The sequence below is a fragment of the Euleptes europaea genome, chromosome 18 (assembly GCF_029931775.1).
Source record: "Euleptes europaea isolate rEulEur1 chromosome 18, rEulEur1.hap1, whole genome shotgun sequence".
NCBI lineage: Eukaryota > Metazoa > Chordata > Lepidosauria > Squamata > Sphaerodactylidae > Euleptes > Euleptes europaea.
The window spans coordinates 17643067-17661087 of record NC_079329.1 but is presented as its reverse complement, the minus strand read 5'-3'; the positions used below and the strand labels follow the sequence as shown (position 1 = coordinate 17661087).

Sequence of the window (18021 nt, the reverse complement as noted above, 5' to 3'; positions counted from 1 at the left end):
AATCCTTCTGTTATTAAAACAGAGTCTCTCCAATCTTGGACTTTTCTTCTAAGAGCCTTATTTCAAAGTAGCCCAAATTTGTGTATCATGTTGGAGTTAAATAAAATATTGAGATGCAGGTGAGCATTTCATGAATAGGTTTGCCAGACTATGCCAGGAAACTGGTGGGAGCTTTGGGGGAAGGAACATGAGGAGACATGCTGGCATTGTGTGCACTGTGACATCACTTCTGGGAAAAACCAGAAGTGGCATCATATCACTCTAGCAATCACTGGAACTTCTGGGATAAAACCATACAATTTCCAGCAAGTCCTAGAGAGGAAGGACATCACTTCCGGGGTTTTCCTGGAAGTGATGACATGCAGCGCACAACACTGTCAGGCTTTTTTATTATTTTATTTTTTTAAAATTATTTTTGTTATTTTTCAACAACAATTCCCAGTGGGAGGTCTCTCTTGTAACCTAAAGGTGGGTCCAATGGCTGGCACTCCCAGCAAAGGACTTCTCTTTCAGTCCAGCTTGAGCTTTGGTACACCTCACTTTGGAAATACGAGTAATAAGCAGGGCTGATTTAAAGGGAAAGAAAGGGTTAAAGAAGACAAATAAAATTAATCTTTATATCATGCAGACTTTGGCTATCAATGCAATACTTTCAATACAGAAAAAGGGAAATATATAGGGGAGGGCCTGTGGCTCTGTAGAGCCTCTGCTTGGCATGCAGAAGGTCCTAGGTTAAGTCCATGGTATCTTCAGTAAAAGGGACTAGGCAGGTAGGTGATGTGAAAGACCTCTGCCTGAGACCCTGGAGAGCCACTGCTGGTCTGAGTAGACAATACTGACTTTGATGGACCAAGGGTCTGATTCAGTAGAAGGCAACTTCATGTGCTCATGAAGGTTAATCATAAGGATCCAAAAAGGATGGCCCTCTTGGGTGTGCCCTTGTAGTCTGGGCCTGATCGTGTCCACTTCACACCACAGCTAAAGCGGCAGAACACCATCCTCGAAGGCATTCCAAAGCGTTTTCCTCCCCTCCTGCTGTTAATAAATCACCAGCCGACAGCTAAGCATTCTCCTCCACCTATCTCTCCCCCCTCACCCACAAGCAGGTGGGGCGAGAGGATGAGAGAAACAGCTTGGAAAGCCAAGCAACTCCCCTTACGATCCTTTTTTTCAACTGCCAGGTCTTGAGTGTGGCCAGCTGCCGTCGGTGCCGACTGACAGGGCCTCTTGTGGTCTGAGGTCATCTTTTTTGAGCTCATTGCTCCGGAATCTTCTGGCATCGCTCCCAAGCTGCTGGCATTCATAGCCACAACACTCAGCGAGGATGGGAACAGCCACCTCCTGTGTACCAAAGTGTCCCAATTTGGTAGGCCAGGTTAGAGTTGCCAGGTGCCTCTCCGCAACCGGCGGGAGGTTTTTGAGGAGGGCGGGGTTTGGGGAGGGGAGGGACATGCTCATCTGATCTCTCCAGGATTAGAAAAGCATGCCTATTACATTAGGTGCTGTGGAACACAGGCAGGATGGTGCTGCTGCAGTCGTCTTGTTTGTGGGCTTCATAGAACTGCCTGGTTGGCCACTGTGTGAACAGACTGCTGGACTTGATGGACCTTGGTCTGATCCAGCATGGCTTTTCTTATGTTCTATGCCATAGAGTCCAATGGCCAAAGCGGCCATTTTTTCCAGGTGAACTGATCTCTATCAGCTGGAGAGCAGTAGTAGTAGCAGGAGATTTCCAGCTAGTACCTGGAGGTTGGCAACCCTATTAAGCCTGGTGTTCTTGTTGTACTGTCTTGATGAAGAGACCCCAAATGCTTGATTCTCTGAGGAGCCCTTCTAGGGTTGCCAGTTTCCTCTTCACCACTGGCGAGAGGTTTTTGGGACGGAGCCTAAGGGCAGGGTTTGGGGAGGGGAGGGACTTCAATGTCATAGAGTCCAATTGCCAAAGTGGCCATTTTCTCATGGGGAACTGATCTCTGTCACCTGGAGATCAGTTGTAATAGCGGGAGATCTCCAGCCACCACCTGGAGGCTGGCAACCCTAGCCCCCTTTCTGTACAGTATTGGAAACTATGGATATCTCTGAAAGGTGTAACTCCTCTGAAAATAAAGTGAAGCCTTTCAAAACTGGTCACTTGCTTCAGAGTAATGATGGATGTTGCAGTTCTGAAACTGAAAGGAATTGGGACATCCTTGCCCAGGATATGGAGACAAGCTGCTGCCCCTTGCTATTTCCAATGGAAGCTAAGGTACTCTGATTGCGGCAGGCGCAATTCCTCAGAAAATAAAGCTGGGAGGGTCAGCTCTGCCATGCAGCATCAGGATGTTGCTTGGACTTGCAGTGCCAAAAATGAAGGGAATCAGAAACCAAACATCCCTATGGTATTTCCAGTGGAACCAAAGATTTACTCATGAAAAGCCAGCAAGGTCAGGCAGCGCAGACAGGGTGGGTGGAAAATCTCCTCTCCGTGACCAAACAAAGGAGGTTTAACAACTTCCCTGACCTATCAGAGCCTGTGTGGTGTAGTGGTTAGAAGTACAGGGATCCAGATCTGAATCCCCCTTCTGCCATGGAAGGTTGCTGGCTGACTTTGTTCCAGTCATAAACTCTCAACCAGACTTACCTTAAAGAGTTGTTGTGAGGATAAAATGAAGGGAGAATGATGTGAATCCCCATTGGAGAGAAAGGCAGAGACGAGAAGAAGAAGAAGAAGAAGAAGAAGAAGAAGAAGAAGAAGAAGAAGAAGAAGAAGAAGAAGAAGAAGAAGGAGAAGGAGAAGGAGAAGGAGAAGGAGAACCAAACAACGTTCCATCAGAATCTGCTCTGTGTGTTCTCTTTTCATATTGCGTTCCCCACACCTTCAGCCAGTGTGGTATAGCGGCTTAGTGGTTAAGAGCAGCGAACTCTAATCTAGGAGAACCAGGCTTGATTCTCACTCCTCCACATGAAGAAGAAGAGTTAGTTTTTATATGCTGACTTTCTCTCCCACTTAAGGAAGAATCAATCTGGTTTACAATCACCTTCCCCTCCCCACAACAGACACCCTGTAAGGTAGGTGAGGCGGAGAGAGTGTGACTAGCCCAAGGTCACCCAGCTGGCCCTATGTGTAGGACCAACCCAGTTCACCAGATTAGCATCCACCGCTCATATGGAGGAGTGGGGAATCAAACCCGGTTCTCCAGATTTGAGTCCACCACTCCAAACCACCGCTCTTAAACACTACACCATGCTTACCCTCCTTTACCAACCAAAGAGGCTTTAAAAAAAACCCTCCTGAACTATCACATCTGCTGTGGAAACCGTTGCTGCCCTCAACCATTGGCCTGGCAGAACATTTTGGTCTTACAGGACCTGCGGAACTGCGTTAAATCCCTGGTCTCATTAGAGGGAGGTCCTCCAGTCCCAGGCCAAGGCCGAAAAAGCCTTGGGCCTGGTTGAGGACAGCCAGACATTTTTCGGGCCGGGGACAACCAATGCTACTTCTGTCATGGAAGCTTGTCAGGTGCCTTTATGCCAGACACACCCTCTCACTCTTCTCTACCTCACAGGGCTGTTATTTTGAGGATGAAACGGAAAACAAGGGAATGAGGTGAGCCGCTTTTGGTCTCAATAAGGGAGGAAAGAGGAGTATGACGTTTGTTATAAAACTAATTTTGCCTGCAGCTTGCCAGCAAAAGATGACCACTCTTGCTGTTGCTTCATCCAGTATGGCTGCAGCTCTTTCTGCAGGAGACAGAACACTGTTGGGTATTGGAAGGGCAGTGAGCTGAGCCTCTAATCTTAAGAATATAACAATAACTGGACATCTTTTAAAAACACAAGAATTACTGTGGTGGGTGTGACCTGGAGTCCTGCTCAATATTTTGACTCACCTCCTGCTGGTCTCACCAGTAAGGATTCTATACTGCTTTCTACCAGAAGATGGCAGTAGGCAACCTTATATGTAATGCAAGTCTGTACGGTTGTGCAAAACAATTTTTTTCGGTAAATTTCGGGTACAGGTTTTTTCAGCCTGATTTTTTTGGTAAATCCGAAATAAGCCGAATACCCATACCGGTAAATATGGGTATTCAGCTTATTTTCAGGTTTTCCCAAAAAAATTGGACCCATTATAGTCAATGGGGATTTTTTCGAAGCTCCTGGGGGGGAGTTGAAGTAGAGTCCCTAAATTTGCAGCGTGGCTGCAAGGGACTCTCCTTCGACGGTCACCAGAGCTTGGTGAACTTTGGGACAGGGGGTCCATGCCGTGAAAGCTTCAATTGCCCATTTCTGCATATTCAGTGTCTAGTAAAAGGACAGGACATTGTTTTTCTAGCCAGTTGGGAGACTTACATATTAGATCTGCGGCTATTAAATTCATTTCCAAAAATACATCAGTTCCTCTTTGGACATTGCAATAACAATGAGAATGAATGCACGTAGCATCTATGCAACACAGACTGTAATGCTGCACTTAGTCCAAGCCCAGTTTAGCAGCTGTTATCACCCCTATGTCTAGGCAGTTTACTTCAGTTGCTCCACCCCAGTCTTTGTTTAGGATCTTGTTTGTTTATACCCGTTGGCTTGGGTAAGAACGGGGTATAAATTTAATAAAATAAAATAAACAATAAATGTGATCAACATTACAACTATTTAATACCACCCATAGCCATTGATTGTTGTTCATTACTGTAATGCTGAAACTCACCCTTTTTTAGAGTTAATCACAACATTTATAAGCCTTTTTTAGGTTCCAGCTGAGAAAAAGAAAAAAAAAATCACACAAAGTAACGGTTCAGTTTACAAATTAAACTGGTTTATTAACCAGGCTAGCACATGCCATGAAAGCAGTTACAGAGGGAATCAGTTATAGAAGTAATCATGGAAAGCATAGTATCTAAGTAGGGTTGCCAACCTCCAGGTACTAGCTGGAGATCTCCTGTTATTAAAACTGATCTCCAGTTGATAGAGATCAGTTCACCTGGAGAAAATGGCCGCTTTGGCAATTGGACTCTATGGCATTGAAGTCCCTCCCCTCGTCAAACCCCAACCTCCTCAGGCTCTACCCCAAAAATCGCCAGGTATTTCCCAACCCAGAGCTGGCAACCCTATCTCTAAGCTTTTTCAACCTGGGATCCACTGAGCTACAAGAAGTCATATAACATTAAAGTTACATGACAGGAAGAGCATTGGTGTGGATGTCAGGACTTTGAACAGCAGACAAAGGACACATGCCTCCATTTTTTAGTGGAGGGGAAAGCTATTTCAGAATGCCGTGGGAACTCAATTCTTGTCAGGGCCATCGCAGCCCAGGAGGAGGAGTAGGGTTGCCATGTGCCTCTTCGCCACCAGTGGGAGATTTTTGGGGCAAAGCCTGAGGAGGGTGGGGTTGCCGCTTTGGCAATTGGACTCCATGGCATTGAAGTCCCTCCCCTCCCCAAACCCTGCCCTCTTCAGGCTCCACCCTCAAAGCCTCCCACAGGTGGTGAAGAGGGACCTGGCACCTCCTACTAAAAGCTGTTCTCCTCCTTTCCACAGGGCCTCCTAAAACTATTCCTCAGGCTATTCCAAAAGGCACAATAATATAATCACCTATGCCGTATTTAACATCGTTACAGAAATAGGCGGCACGAAAGGCTCAAAATATAAACACAACTGGAAATTCAACAACAAACATATATTCACAATGGAGCATTACATCATGCAAAAGTCAAAAGAATACAGACATGCTCGACTTAAACAATGGTAATAAGCCCACAAAAGAACTAGCTTTCAAAATGGGGCGGGACCTTCTTGTCCAGAAAGTCTCAGCATATCCAAAAAACGGAGGTCCGTAAAGATTCAAACGTCCGTAAAGATTCAAAATTCAGGTGGGATTGTAATGTTGGCACATGGAGATGCTGGAGTTCCATGCATTATCCAAAGGTGTTGCAGTGTCCTTAAACCCAGGAAAGCCCTTGGTGAGATCACAGAGGTCTGTGCAAAAGAAACTCTCAAATAGCGCAGGTCTGGAAATTCTTGGAAAGCATTTTCCTTCAAGAGTTTAATCCCCCCTGAGACACACAAAGCTTGGACCCTTTTTGGGATGTGAATGATATCTTCTGGCAGGACCATCACATTAGTGCAAGAAACCACCAGGCGGGTGTCGACAGGAGGGCGGCAGAAGGAAAAATATTTAACATATCTCAGCAGTGGTCCTTCAGTTTGCCAGCAATGCGGGCTCATCAAGGCGAGGCAAACAGGTAGTCCCAACCAAAATTGTGTGATGAGAGGCAGCATGGTTTGTCTACTTTGCTTCATTCGCTGCTCCATAGCTCAAAAGTCTGGATCGTCTCACTGGAACACCTACCGAAGAAAAACAAGCACCATGAAGTGTTGTGGAGGCGTGGTGGTAGTGGAAAGGGCCATCGGGTCACAGCTGATTTATGGCGACCCTGTAGGGTTTTCGAAGGTCACAGTTTTTCAGCTCCTGCCCATGGCAGTGTAATTTTACTTGTGCTTTCCTTTCTCATCCCCTGTGACCCCACCTCCCCACATGCACGGACCAAAGGGCTTTTAAAAATTGCAACAGAATTATAATAATCTAATCTCATGATCTATTCCCACAAGAGGGCCTAGAAACTTACTTAAAGAAAGAAGGAAGGAAAGAAAGAAAGTAGTAGAACAAGGTAATAGATTGGTATATCATGATAACATTGTAGTGATCTAGCAATTCTGATTTTTTAAAGTCCTCTGGTGTGTGTGTGGGGGGGGGGATGGTGGACCCAGAGGCTCATGCAAGAAAAATGAATGGAAAACCGCTGCGTGGATTCTCCTTTGCCACCGCAATTGCCTCTGCATTCGCAGCCTTGAGAGCTACACAGAGAACTGTCTTCGTGACAAAGCAACCACAGCTATCAAGAGCTGCCCTGAGAGTCTTCTGGAGCCTCTCGGTTTTAGGATTCCAGATGTAGCTTTTTAAGGGCCAAACCAAAGATGACACATGAATGGAGCTCTCTGCATTTTTTTTCCTCTTTAAATAGCAGGTGGGTGGGAGTCCATTTTGGATCAGGAGCATGGTGCGAGGGAGGGGTGGAGTTCAGCCTTTCCCTCTGCACCATCCAAATGGTGCCCTGCAAGTGCATTCTATTGATTATTATTTTTTAATCCATTCGGAAAACTTGCTGCATCGTGTCTGGGTTGGCCAAAAAATATGGGGCCTATCCCCTAGGGGGCACTGCAGCATGCAATTTCTCTCCTCACCGAACTCGGCCTTCATGATGATGGGCGTTTCTCTAGTCCATTTCCCAGCCCTGTACAGTATGGTGTTTTTGATCTTTGAAGCCATAAATGGTTCAGGGATGCTATTTGGTTGTTTTTATTGTTTTTTAATCTTGGGGGGGTGGTAATGTAAGGAAGGGTGGAGCCAAGCATTTTCATAACATTAGCAAAACATTTTAAATAAACAACCAAAAATGTTGGGTCCTAATTCTTGAAGAATAGGCAAGGCAATGTCTGGGGGGGGGGGGGTGGAATCAGAGAGTAGTGAAAGGGTGGAAGATTATCTTTTATCTTAAGCAGGCAAGACTTTTATAGGGTCACCAGCTTTGGAAATCTGTGGAGATTTGTGTCTCTATGGTCTACCAGAATCTGCCCTCTGAAGCTGCCATTTCCTTTCTGTAGTCTGGATATGAGTTAGAATTCCAGGCCCCACCTGGAGATTGGTAACCTAGATTCATGCATTTCAAATGCCATTATAAATGTGCTTCACATTCCTGGCTCTGATCCCTGCACAAGCTTTACAGTCCCCTAATATCATTCTGCACAACTGAACATCCCTTCCTTTTCTAGCACTACTGAGAGGGGGTAGTACTCGGGCTACAAGAAGGGCTGCTAGCCTTGGTCCGGCAACCGGAAGGAGCCTTACTGCAAGGTAGGCGCTCTTGCCACTGGTGACACGGTGACGTCACTTCCAGCACAACCCAGGAGTGATGTCATCACGTACAGGGTGTCGAGGGCCCCCACCACACAGTCTTTTAACCCCCCTCCATTTCCCCTTGAATTTTTCCCCATTGCCCAGCTGAGTGGCAAGTCTCCATGGTAGGGTCGCCATGTCCGCTCCCCCTCGCCCCTGGGTCACTGGAAGGGGATGGGGGGAGCAGGGCTGCCAGATCCAGGCTGAGAAACTCCTGGAGGTTTGGGAATGGAGCCTAGGGTGGACAGGGACCTCGGTGGGTACAATGCCAAAGAGTCCACCCTCCAAAGCATCCATTTTCTCCAGGGGAACTCATCTCTGTAGTCTGGAGATGAGGTGTAATTCCTGGAGATCCCCATGTCCCACCTGGAGGCTGGCATCCCTACTCTATAGCTACAAAATTCTGGGGCCTGGTAACCTGTGCAAGATGCCACTGAGAGACTATTTTGTGGATTGGATACAAACTACCGATTCTTCTAGTGAAAAACAGAAGAGGGGTCCCCTTTGACCACCCAAAAAGACTTTGTTGGCGATCACGGGATCTTAGGGTTGCCAGCTCTGGGTTGGGAAATACCTGGAGATTTTAGGGGCGGAGCCTGAGGAGGGCGGGGTTTGGAGAGGGGAGGGACTTCCATGCCATAGAGCCCAGTTGCCAAAGCAGCCATTTTTCTCCAGGTGATCTGATCTCTAACGGCTGGAGATCAGTTGTATTAGCAGAAGATCTCCTGCTACTACCTGGCAGTTGGCAACCCTAACCTGGACCCATGCTGACAAAATTTGCTTCCATCTCAACAATGTATGTGTTTCATTTCCTATGTGAGTCAAAATGTCACTGTGCTTCTTCCCGCTTTCCTTGTTTGTCCCGCTAGTTAGCAACTGCCTTGAATCTTCTGTGAATTTTCTAGAAGAATGTCCTAATTCTTTTCAGACTATCCTTTTAGGAGACAATAGCCAGTTTACAGTTCCTAGTCAAAACTAGTCACTGAAGCATTCTTAGTTCCAATTTCCTATCAGTTGCTTGTAGGAAACTCAAAAGTAGCAAACCTTCCCTGATTACATTCTACCTCTGTGGCATTGATTGGTTTTCATCATAATGTTATTTATTTGCAGTATTTATAGTCCACCTGTCTCATTGATTCTTGAAGTGGATTACACAGTGTTAAAATGATAACAGTCCCCATGAAGAGACATGCAAAATGTTCAAAATGTTTTTGTTTTAAAAACCTTATCTTGCTCTGTAATTCTTCTGTTTCGAGCAAATTTTCTGATTATTTCTTCAGACAATATGTTAGCTACCTTCCGGGTTTACCTGCATGTTCAAAATGTTTTTGTTTTGAAAACCTTATCTTGTTCTGTAATTCTTCTGTTTCAAGCAAATCTAACTGATGGCTCAATTTTTATAAATTTCCTTTAAATTGCTTTGCTTAGAGATTTGTGATGTTGTTCTTCCAGACTCTTAACCTTTTCCATTCGTTTTCTGAATTGATCTTGCTTTTCTTTCTTCTATAGACAAACAAACGGGAATCACTATTATGTCTATTTAGTTTTGAGCTGCAGTGCCTCTCTTCGTAGAAATAAATGTGAAGCGTGGTGTAGTGGTTAAGAGCAGTGGTTTGGAGCGGTGTTCTGATCTGGAGAACCGGGATTGATTCCCCACTCCTCCACATGAGCGGCGGAGGCTAATCTGGTGAACTGGATTTGTTTCTCCACTCCTACACGCGAAGCCAGCTGGGTGACCTTGGGCTAGTCACAGCTCTCAGCCCCACCTACCTCTCAGGGTGTCTGTTGTGGGGAGGGGAAGGGAAGGTGATTGTAAGCTGGTTTGGTTTTTCCTTAAGTGGTAGAGAAAGTCGGCATATAAAAACCAAGTCTTCTTCTTCTTCATTGAGTTTGGGCCATGTCTGACGACTTGTCTTCTCTCAGGCAGGTTGGAATGAATCCTTCTCATAAGAGCCTCTCCTGGGACCGAACAATGACAAGCCTCTTTCTCTTCCTTTCATTTCTGGGACTGCCTTTATCCATGGCATTGCTCACCAGCAAGTGTCAGATTTCGGAGGGCTGGCTAAAGCCACACACAGCAGAACCTCTCTCCCTCTGTCCCTCTGCTCCAGATACCGGTCTGGTTGTGCTTTGCAGTAATATCACCTCCCTGCCAGGCGATCTAGCACCTCTTCCTGAGCAGGTGAATGCCCTCTGTCTATCAGGAAGCATTGATGCCTTATATGAAGGAGCATTCTTGCCCTTTCCAGAACTTCGTTACTTGAGCATCACCGTAAACGTGTCCGTCATCTCACCCAGGGCTTTCCTAGGCCTGGACAAGCTACAGCACCTATCAATCCACCACTCTGATGTAGGCTGCTCCAATATCTCCATCCCCACTGAGGTCTTCCAACCACTACACCAGCTGCAGATGTTGGATATGAAGGGCATCCATCTGACAGGACAGAGAGAGGTGGTGCTTCCCAGTCAACTGCAGTCACTCTCCGTTTCTAGCTGGTCTTTGCAGCATTTTTCTGAGCTGTTCAGTATCTTCCCATCATTGAGGTCCGTGCCTCAGGTGACAGTGAATAACTGTGAGATGGAGAGGATGTCTTGTACTTTGTCTTCAAAGCAACATCGTAACCACCCCATCCTTGCTGTCTCACCCTCTGGGCCTCAGGAGGTGAGAATGAATCCCGAAGCTCCGAATGGACGACTTCTTCAGTCCCTCAGCTTGAGCCAGCTCTGTCTGGCTTTTAGTGAGCTCTTGGCCTTGGAAATAGAAGAACTGGACTCCCTCTCTCTGGAGGAGATCAACCTACCGAATGGGAGCCAGGCTTGCTCCATCTGTGTCCTTGCCGCCCGTTTCTCCCTACATTCGCTGATATTCTCCTGGAATTATCACACAAGCTTTTCTGGCGAAGAGCTTTCAGGCTGCCATTCTTTGAAGAATTTGGTGCTTGAAGGGAACAAATTGGAGCATTTGGATTCTTTACTTCTATCTAAGCTACCACAATTGCTGTCCTTGGATCTTTCAGAAAACCGTTTGCATTGGGATCTTTGTCCAGCAGCGTACAAGACAATGAATTTCACCGCCAGTCTGCAGGTTCTGGATTTCTCTGGTAACAATGGCACTACGCTCCCAGACTCTGCCTTCTCCTGCCTGCCATATTTACAAGAGCTGTCATTCAATAGGTGTGGCCTTAAGAAGATTGATCCATTGGCCTTCTCAGGATTCAACAACCTCAAGGTTTTGAATCTGAAGGAGAATCGTATTAAATATCTGCCTCTTGATTTGTTCTCTAATCTACCTTCCTTGACAGCATTGGACCTGCATAACAACATCATTGAGTATTTTGCAAGAAGTGCCTTTCAGAACTTGACTTTATTAAGAGACCTTCAAATAGGCTCAGACGACCTATTCCGTGAGATCTATCTTTCAGTGCCTAATGTGACAACGTTTGGATTGGTGACAAACCTCATAACTTTATTCCATAGCGTGGTCACCACTGCTTTTGCTTCAGTGCAGAACATGTCTTTAAGTGGATGCTATAACTTCCTAAATGCCGAGAATCGTTCATTCTTTCCCAGTGTCCAGATGCTCCATTGGGAACCAGCTCTTCATGAGTGCCAGTCCTCTCAGCCTTTCCATCAACATTCCCCCCTGCTTGAGCAGTTCATGTATAAGCACAGTACCAAGGATAGTCTTTTTTCATCAAAAAAATTCAACCTGTCACACTTGTCCAGGTTGTGAATACTTGAGGTGCACAATCTGCCTGAAGATCATTATTCCCCAAAGGAGGTTCAGTACTACTTCACGGACTTGCCCTCCTTGGAAGTCCTGAAGGTGGTGAATTCCAACATCAGGTACATCTCAGCTGTGTTCTTCCTCGGGAAGAGCAACCTCAGGAGCCTGGTGCTGGAGAAGGAGGACTTCCTTGCACTGAACAGTGACATACAAGACCAGATAGAGGAGCATGGTCATCCCCGCTACTTACACTTCTCCAACGTCACCTTCAGGTGTGACTGCTCTAGTGCCTGGCTCTTTGGACGGGCAACCAGGAAGAAAAGCATTTACGTATCTGGGCTGGAGCAAGCAGAATTACAGAGCAAGATAAGGTTTTTAAAACAAAAACATTTTGAACATTTTGCATGTCTCTTCATGGGGACTGTTATCATTTTAACACTGTGTAATCTGCTTCAAGAATCAATGAGACAGGTGGACTATAAATACTGCAAATAAATGTCATATGGAGGCGTAACAAACAAAGGTTTGTGCCCTTCATAGAACATGTCGTGAGAATTCTGGTTTCTTCCTCTTTATAGTTACTCTCCTATTCCTGTTCTTCCTCATCTCACTCCCCCTTCTGAACACCACTTGTGGCTCAGATTTCCTGTTTTTGGTCTACATGCTGAGGGCCTGGTGGAAAGGTTTGCTGGGTCACAACAAAGACCGGAGATTTGAATACGATGCCTTTGTGTCCTACAGCAGCCAAGACCAGGAATGGGTATTGAAGCACCTGGTACCCAACCTGGAGCAGAATGGACCACCCTTCCTGAAGCTCTGTCTGCACAACCGAGACTTTGTGGTGGGTAAGGCCATTGTGGACAATATCATGGAGAGCCTCTACAGCAGCCGCAAGACCATCTGCCTGATCAGCCACAATGCCCTGGGCAGCCACTGGTGCTCTCTGGAGATGAGCCTGGCCACGTACCGGCTCGTGGCTGAGCAAGAAGACACACTGATCCTGTTGTTCATGGAGCCCATTCCCAGAAAGCAACTCTCAGCATATCACCGTCTGGCCAAGCTGGTGAAGAGGAAGACCTACCTAGATTGGCCTAAGGAGCTAGCTGCCCAGGAGGCTTTCTGGGATAAACTGAGGGACATTTTGGGTCAGCACAAGGCAAATGGGCATGAGAAGATGTAAGGAAGTGAGATGGGAGCTTTGGTGGGACTTCTGTGGTAGACATAAGTGAATCCAGTCGCACAAATAGACCTTGAGCCTTTGTAAGCCTTGTTTATATATACATCATAGAGATGTATGCCATAAAATCTTTAGCACTGACTAAGTGTAGATATTTTCTGTCCATAATGTTATCTAAGACTGAGTTGGGGACAGGGATTATGAAGTTTATATCTTGTATCCATTCCCAAATTTGAAATTTTATTCCCAAATACAGTGAAGGTAGCCAACTTTGAGGTCCACACTGTGAGTTTCAAAATTCTGGTTTTAATGGATGCATTTTCACATACCCATTTAAATGAGAATGCCTCTCCCCCCCCACCCCCAGTTCTTTCCAGTTCATGTAGCTTCCATGCCTCCCCACAACAGTATGCCATGTACAAATGTTGAGGTCCAGTCTACAAAGACCATGACAAAAAGGGGTTGGGGGTTGACTGGAAGGGCAGGATTGGTACAGATAACATTTGAAAATGATATAAAAGACCGTTTCAGGACAGAGCTTTGTGTAGCATTCGCTGCTGCTGTGGATGTAGAAGATTTGGAGCAGAAATTGAGTGCTTACCTGGCAGTTTCCCAACATTCCCCTTGCCTCAGCCCCCTTCCCCCAGCTACAATTCTCCACCCACCCTCCCTTGTTTTTTACCTCTTCTTCAGTTTCCTTTAGATACTGTCAGTGTTTAAATTCTAAGGGAGGTGCTGGGGCCCAAGTCTACCTGAAATAGGGTTGCCAGCTCCGAGTTGGGAAATACCTGGGGGGATGGGGGGTACAGCCATAGGAGGGTGGGGGTTGGGGAAGAGAGGGACTTCAATGGGGTATAATGACATAGAATCCACCTTCCGAAGCAGCCCTTTTCTCCAGGTGAACTGATCTCTGTCTCCTGGAGATCAGTTGTAAGAGTGGGAGATCTCCAGCTACCACCTGGAGGCTAGAAATAAACAGCAGCACGGGGGCTCTTAAATTAGTAGTACCATATATTGTGAAAGAAATATATATGACTAATATAATAACAACCAAGACTGAATGTCCAAGGTAGGTATATTACAAGCATACACCAGGTAAGATTCCCAAATCACAAATGTTACAAATTATACATAAATGAAGAAGGTTACTTCACCTGAGAGATTGAAATAAACAGTACAGGTTGCTTCACCAAAGAAAAAATGACAATACAGGTTGCTTCACCAAGGGAGAACAATAGTAATATGGGGTTAAAAAACCTTACAACAGATCAATGAATGCAAACAAAGTATAACCCAGAAAATTTCAGTTTCTTCAAAGTAACAGCGAAGAAAATCTCTCAGGCAGCACCCGAGAAAGGTCTCTCAAGAAAATAGCCCATGCGAGCATAAACAGCATCAAGAACAAAAGACGACACCTCCGGATTGGTGAACGTTTCGCTTCGGAGCAGCTTCTTCAGTTGTGTTCAGGGCAATGCCTCTGTAAACAATATAATTAAATAATTGCAAGCTGTCTCGTTCTGTAAAAGATTTCTTATTAACAAAAGTGTTAATAAAATACCATCTTACCGGTGTGAAGTTTGGCTTTATATGAATATCATTCTAGAGATGGGCATATAAGCCTCTACAATAAATAAATAGAAAATCTAAGCAAAAATCAATTGGCAATATTAAAGAAGCAAGCAGGCAGAGTAGCAGGAAAGCAGCTTACCCGAGTACAGAAGAGAACGACCCAGCGGGTTCCCTAGCAATGAAGTGCTTGAATCTGCTAGAAACCCAGCACTATTTTAAGGAAGGAGAAAGGGAGGAGAAAGCTAGATCCCAGCTGAATAACATTATCTCCAAGCCTCATCCCTATGTAGTATGGGAGCAAAAAAATAAGAACTTACAGAACACTTAAAGGAAACAGCCTAGATCAAAGTCATTATTAAGACCTGCTGGAGCCAAAGTTTTAAATAAAAATATCATTTTCATCTCCTGCCTGTGTAATACAGTGGAGATGTCTTCCGTCTGGTATGGTTTGGGAGAATACTTCCATAAAACAAAAAATAATAGATCGTCCTCTGTGTGGCCTTTCTTAAGAAAATGCTCCGTTAGTGGAGCCTCCATCACGCGTGCGCGAATTCGCGTTCTGTGTTCAGCAATGCGCACTTTTATCTGTCTAGATGTGGAACCTATATATAAAAGAGAACAGGGACATTTGACCGCGTAAATAACATTTTGAGATAGACAATTGCTGAATTGTTTAATTTTATAACTGAATCTGAAAGCGGTGGAACTGACTTCCTTAACAGGTAAACAAAATTTACACATTGCGCATGTGCCACATTTGAAGTGGCCATGCGGTTTGGATTTCACTTTCTTAGAAAGACAGTCCGTATGGACTAGACAATTTCTCAGAGATTGTGTTCTCCTGAGACCTAACAGTGGTGTTTCCTGGCATCCTGGCACACTCTGTAGAATGTGCCAATGTCGTAAAATTATTTTCTTAATTTCTCCTGACAGGTGGGTGAACTGCAGAGAGGCAAACACTCTAGGTGTAAGCTCCCGAGGTTCCTTACTGGATAACAATTCTTGTCGGGTTTTGTTTGCCACTTTTATTCTGGCTTGGGAGGTAATATGATCATCGTATCCTCTCGTTCTTAATCTATTAATAAGGCGTTCCGCAGCTAGGTGATAGTCATTTTCCAGAGTAGAATTTCTTTTTAGTCTTAACAAGTGACTAAAAGGAAGATTGCGTTTTAAATGCAGAGGGTGATGTGACTGAAAATGTAATCCGGCCCCCAAGTCCGTGGGTTTGTGAAAAGGCTTGACAGCTGCTGTGTTCTGCGCGGTCCTAAAGACCGTCACATCAAGATAAGCAAGAGAAGTAGTGCTATAATTGCCGGTGAATTTTAAATGCGGATCCAATGAATTGATCCAAGTAAGTAAAAGCTCAAAGCTGGAAACAGAATCCATAATGAAAAATAAATCATCAATATATCTAAGATAAGAAGTGATATGATGTTGGAACAATTCACTGCCAAACAGATGCTTTTCCTCAAATGAAATCATATAGAGGTTAGCTATAGAGGGAGCAAAGGCTGCCCCCATAGCTACCCCTTGTTTTTGGACATAAAATTGGTCTGCATACCTAAAAAAATTATTCTCAAAAATAATATCCACCAAAGATAACAGAAAATGTGTGGGAGGCTGAAGAACGGAGCGGGAATCTAATTTATCCTGGATAATATTACGTGCATCTTCCAAAGGTACGTTTATTAACACCTTCCAGTCTTTGGTACTTAGGGACATTAACAAACTGGAAAAACAAGGGGTAGCTATGGGGGCAGCCTTTGCTCCCTCTATAGCTAACCTCTATATGATTTCATTTGAGGAAAAGCATCTGTTTGGCAGTGAATTGTTCCAACATCATATCACTTCTTATCTTAGATATATTGATGATTTATTTTTCATTATGGATTCTGTTTCCAGCTTTGAGCTTTTACTTACTTGGATCAATTCATTGGATCCGCATTTAAAATTCACCGGCAATTATAGCACTACTTCTCTTGCTTATCTTGATGTGACGGTCTTTAGGACCGCGCAGAACACAGCAGCTGTCAAGCCTTTTCACAAACCCACGGACTTGGGGGCCGGATTACATTTTCAGTCACATCACCCTCTGCATTTAAAACGCAATCTTCCTTTTAGTCACTTGTTAAGACTAAAAAGAAATTCTACTCTGGAAAATGACTATCACCTAGCTGCGGAACGCCTTATTAATAGATTAAGAACGAGAGGATACGATGATCATATTACCTCCCAAGCCAGAATAAAAGTGGCAAACAAAACCCGACAAGAATTGTTATCCAGTAAGGAACCTCGGGAGCTTACACCTAGAGTGTTTGCCTCTCTGCAGTTCACCCACCTGTCAGGAGAAATTAAGAAAATAATTTTACGACATTGGCACATTCTACAGAGTGTGCCAGGATGCCAGGAAACACCACTGTTAGGTCTCAGGAGAACACAATCTCTGAGAAATTGTCTAGTCCATACGGACTGTCTTTCTAAGAAAGTGAAATCCAAACCGCATGGCCACTTCAAATGTGGCACATGCGCAATGTGTAAATTTTGTTTACCTGTTAAGGAAGTCAGTTCCACCGCTTTCAGATTCAGTTATAAAATTAAACAATTCAGCAATTGTCTATCTCAAAATGTTATTTACGCGGTCAAATGTCCCTGTTCTCTTTTATATATAGGTTCCACATCTAGACAGATAAAAGTGCGCATTGCTGAACACAGAACGCGAATTCGCGCACGCGTGATGGAGGCTCCACTAACGGAGCATTTTCTTAAGAAAGGCCACACAGAGGACGATCTATTATTTTTTGTTTTATGGAAGTATTCTCCCAAACCATACCAGACGGAAGACATCTCCACTGTATTACACAGGCAGGAGATGAAAATGATATTTTTATTTAAAACTTTGGCTCCAGCAGGTCTTAATAATGACTTTGATCTAGGCTGTTTCCTTTAAGTGTTCTGTAAGTTCTTATTTTTTTGCTCCCATACTACATAGGGATGAGGCTTGGAGATAATGTTATTCAGCTGGGATCTAGCTTTCTCCTCCCTTTCTCCTTCCTTAAAATAGTGCTGGGTTTCTAGCAGATTCAAGCACTTCATTGCTAGGGAACCCGCTGGGTCGTTCTCTTCTGTACTCGGGTAAGCTGCTTTCCTGCTACTCTGCCTGCTTGCTTCTTTAATATTGCCAATTGATTTTTGCTTAGATTTTCTATTTATTTATTGTAGAGGCTTATATGCCCATCTCTAGAATGATATTCATATAAAGCCAAACTTCACACCGGTAAGATGGTATTTTATTAACACTTTTGTTAATAAGAAATCTTTTACAGAACGAGACAGCTTGCAATTATTTAATTATATTGTTTACAGAGGCATTGCCCTGAACACAACTGAAGAAGCTGCTCCGAAGCGAAACGTTCACCAATCCGGAGGTGTCGTCTTTTGTTCTTGATGCTGTTTATGCTCGCATGGGCTATTTTCTTGAGAGACCTTTCTCGGGTGCTGCCTGAGAGATTTTCTTCGCTGTTACTTTGAAGAAACTGAAATTTTCTGGGTTATACTTTGTTTGCATTCATTGATCTGTTGTAAGGTTTTTTAACCCCATATTACTATTGTTCTCCCTTG

The 18021-nt window shown here is 44.6% G+C and overlaps 1 protein-coding gene across 1 annotated transcript; it reads left to right on the top strand.

Annotated features, from left to right (window-relative positions):
- Positions 1-1324: 1324 nt before the first annotated feature.
- Positions 1325-12837, top strand: LOC130490584 (toll-like receptor 12). Its single transcript, XM_056864405.1, has 5 exons — positions 1325-1366; positions 3383-3494; positions 10042-11181; positions 11692-11931; positions 12299-12837. Exons 1-5 carry the CDS (start codon positions 1325-1327, stop codon positions 12835-12837), a joined length of 2073 nt encoding a protein of 690 aa, XP_056720383.1.
- The last annotated feature ends 5184 nt before the right edge of the window (positions 12838-18021 follow it).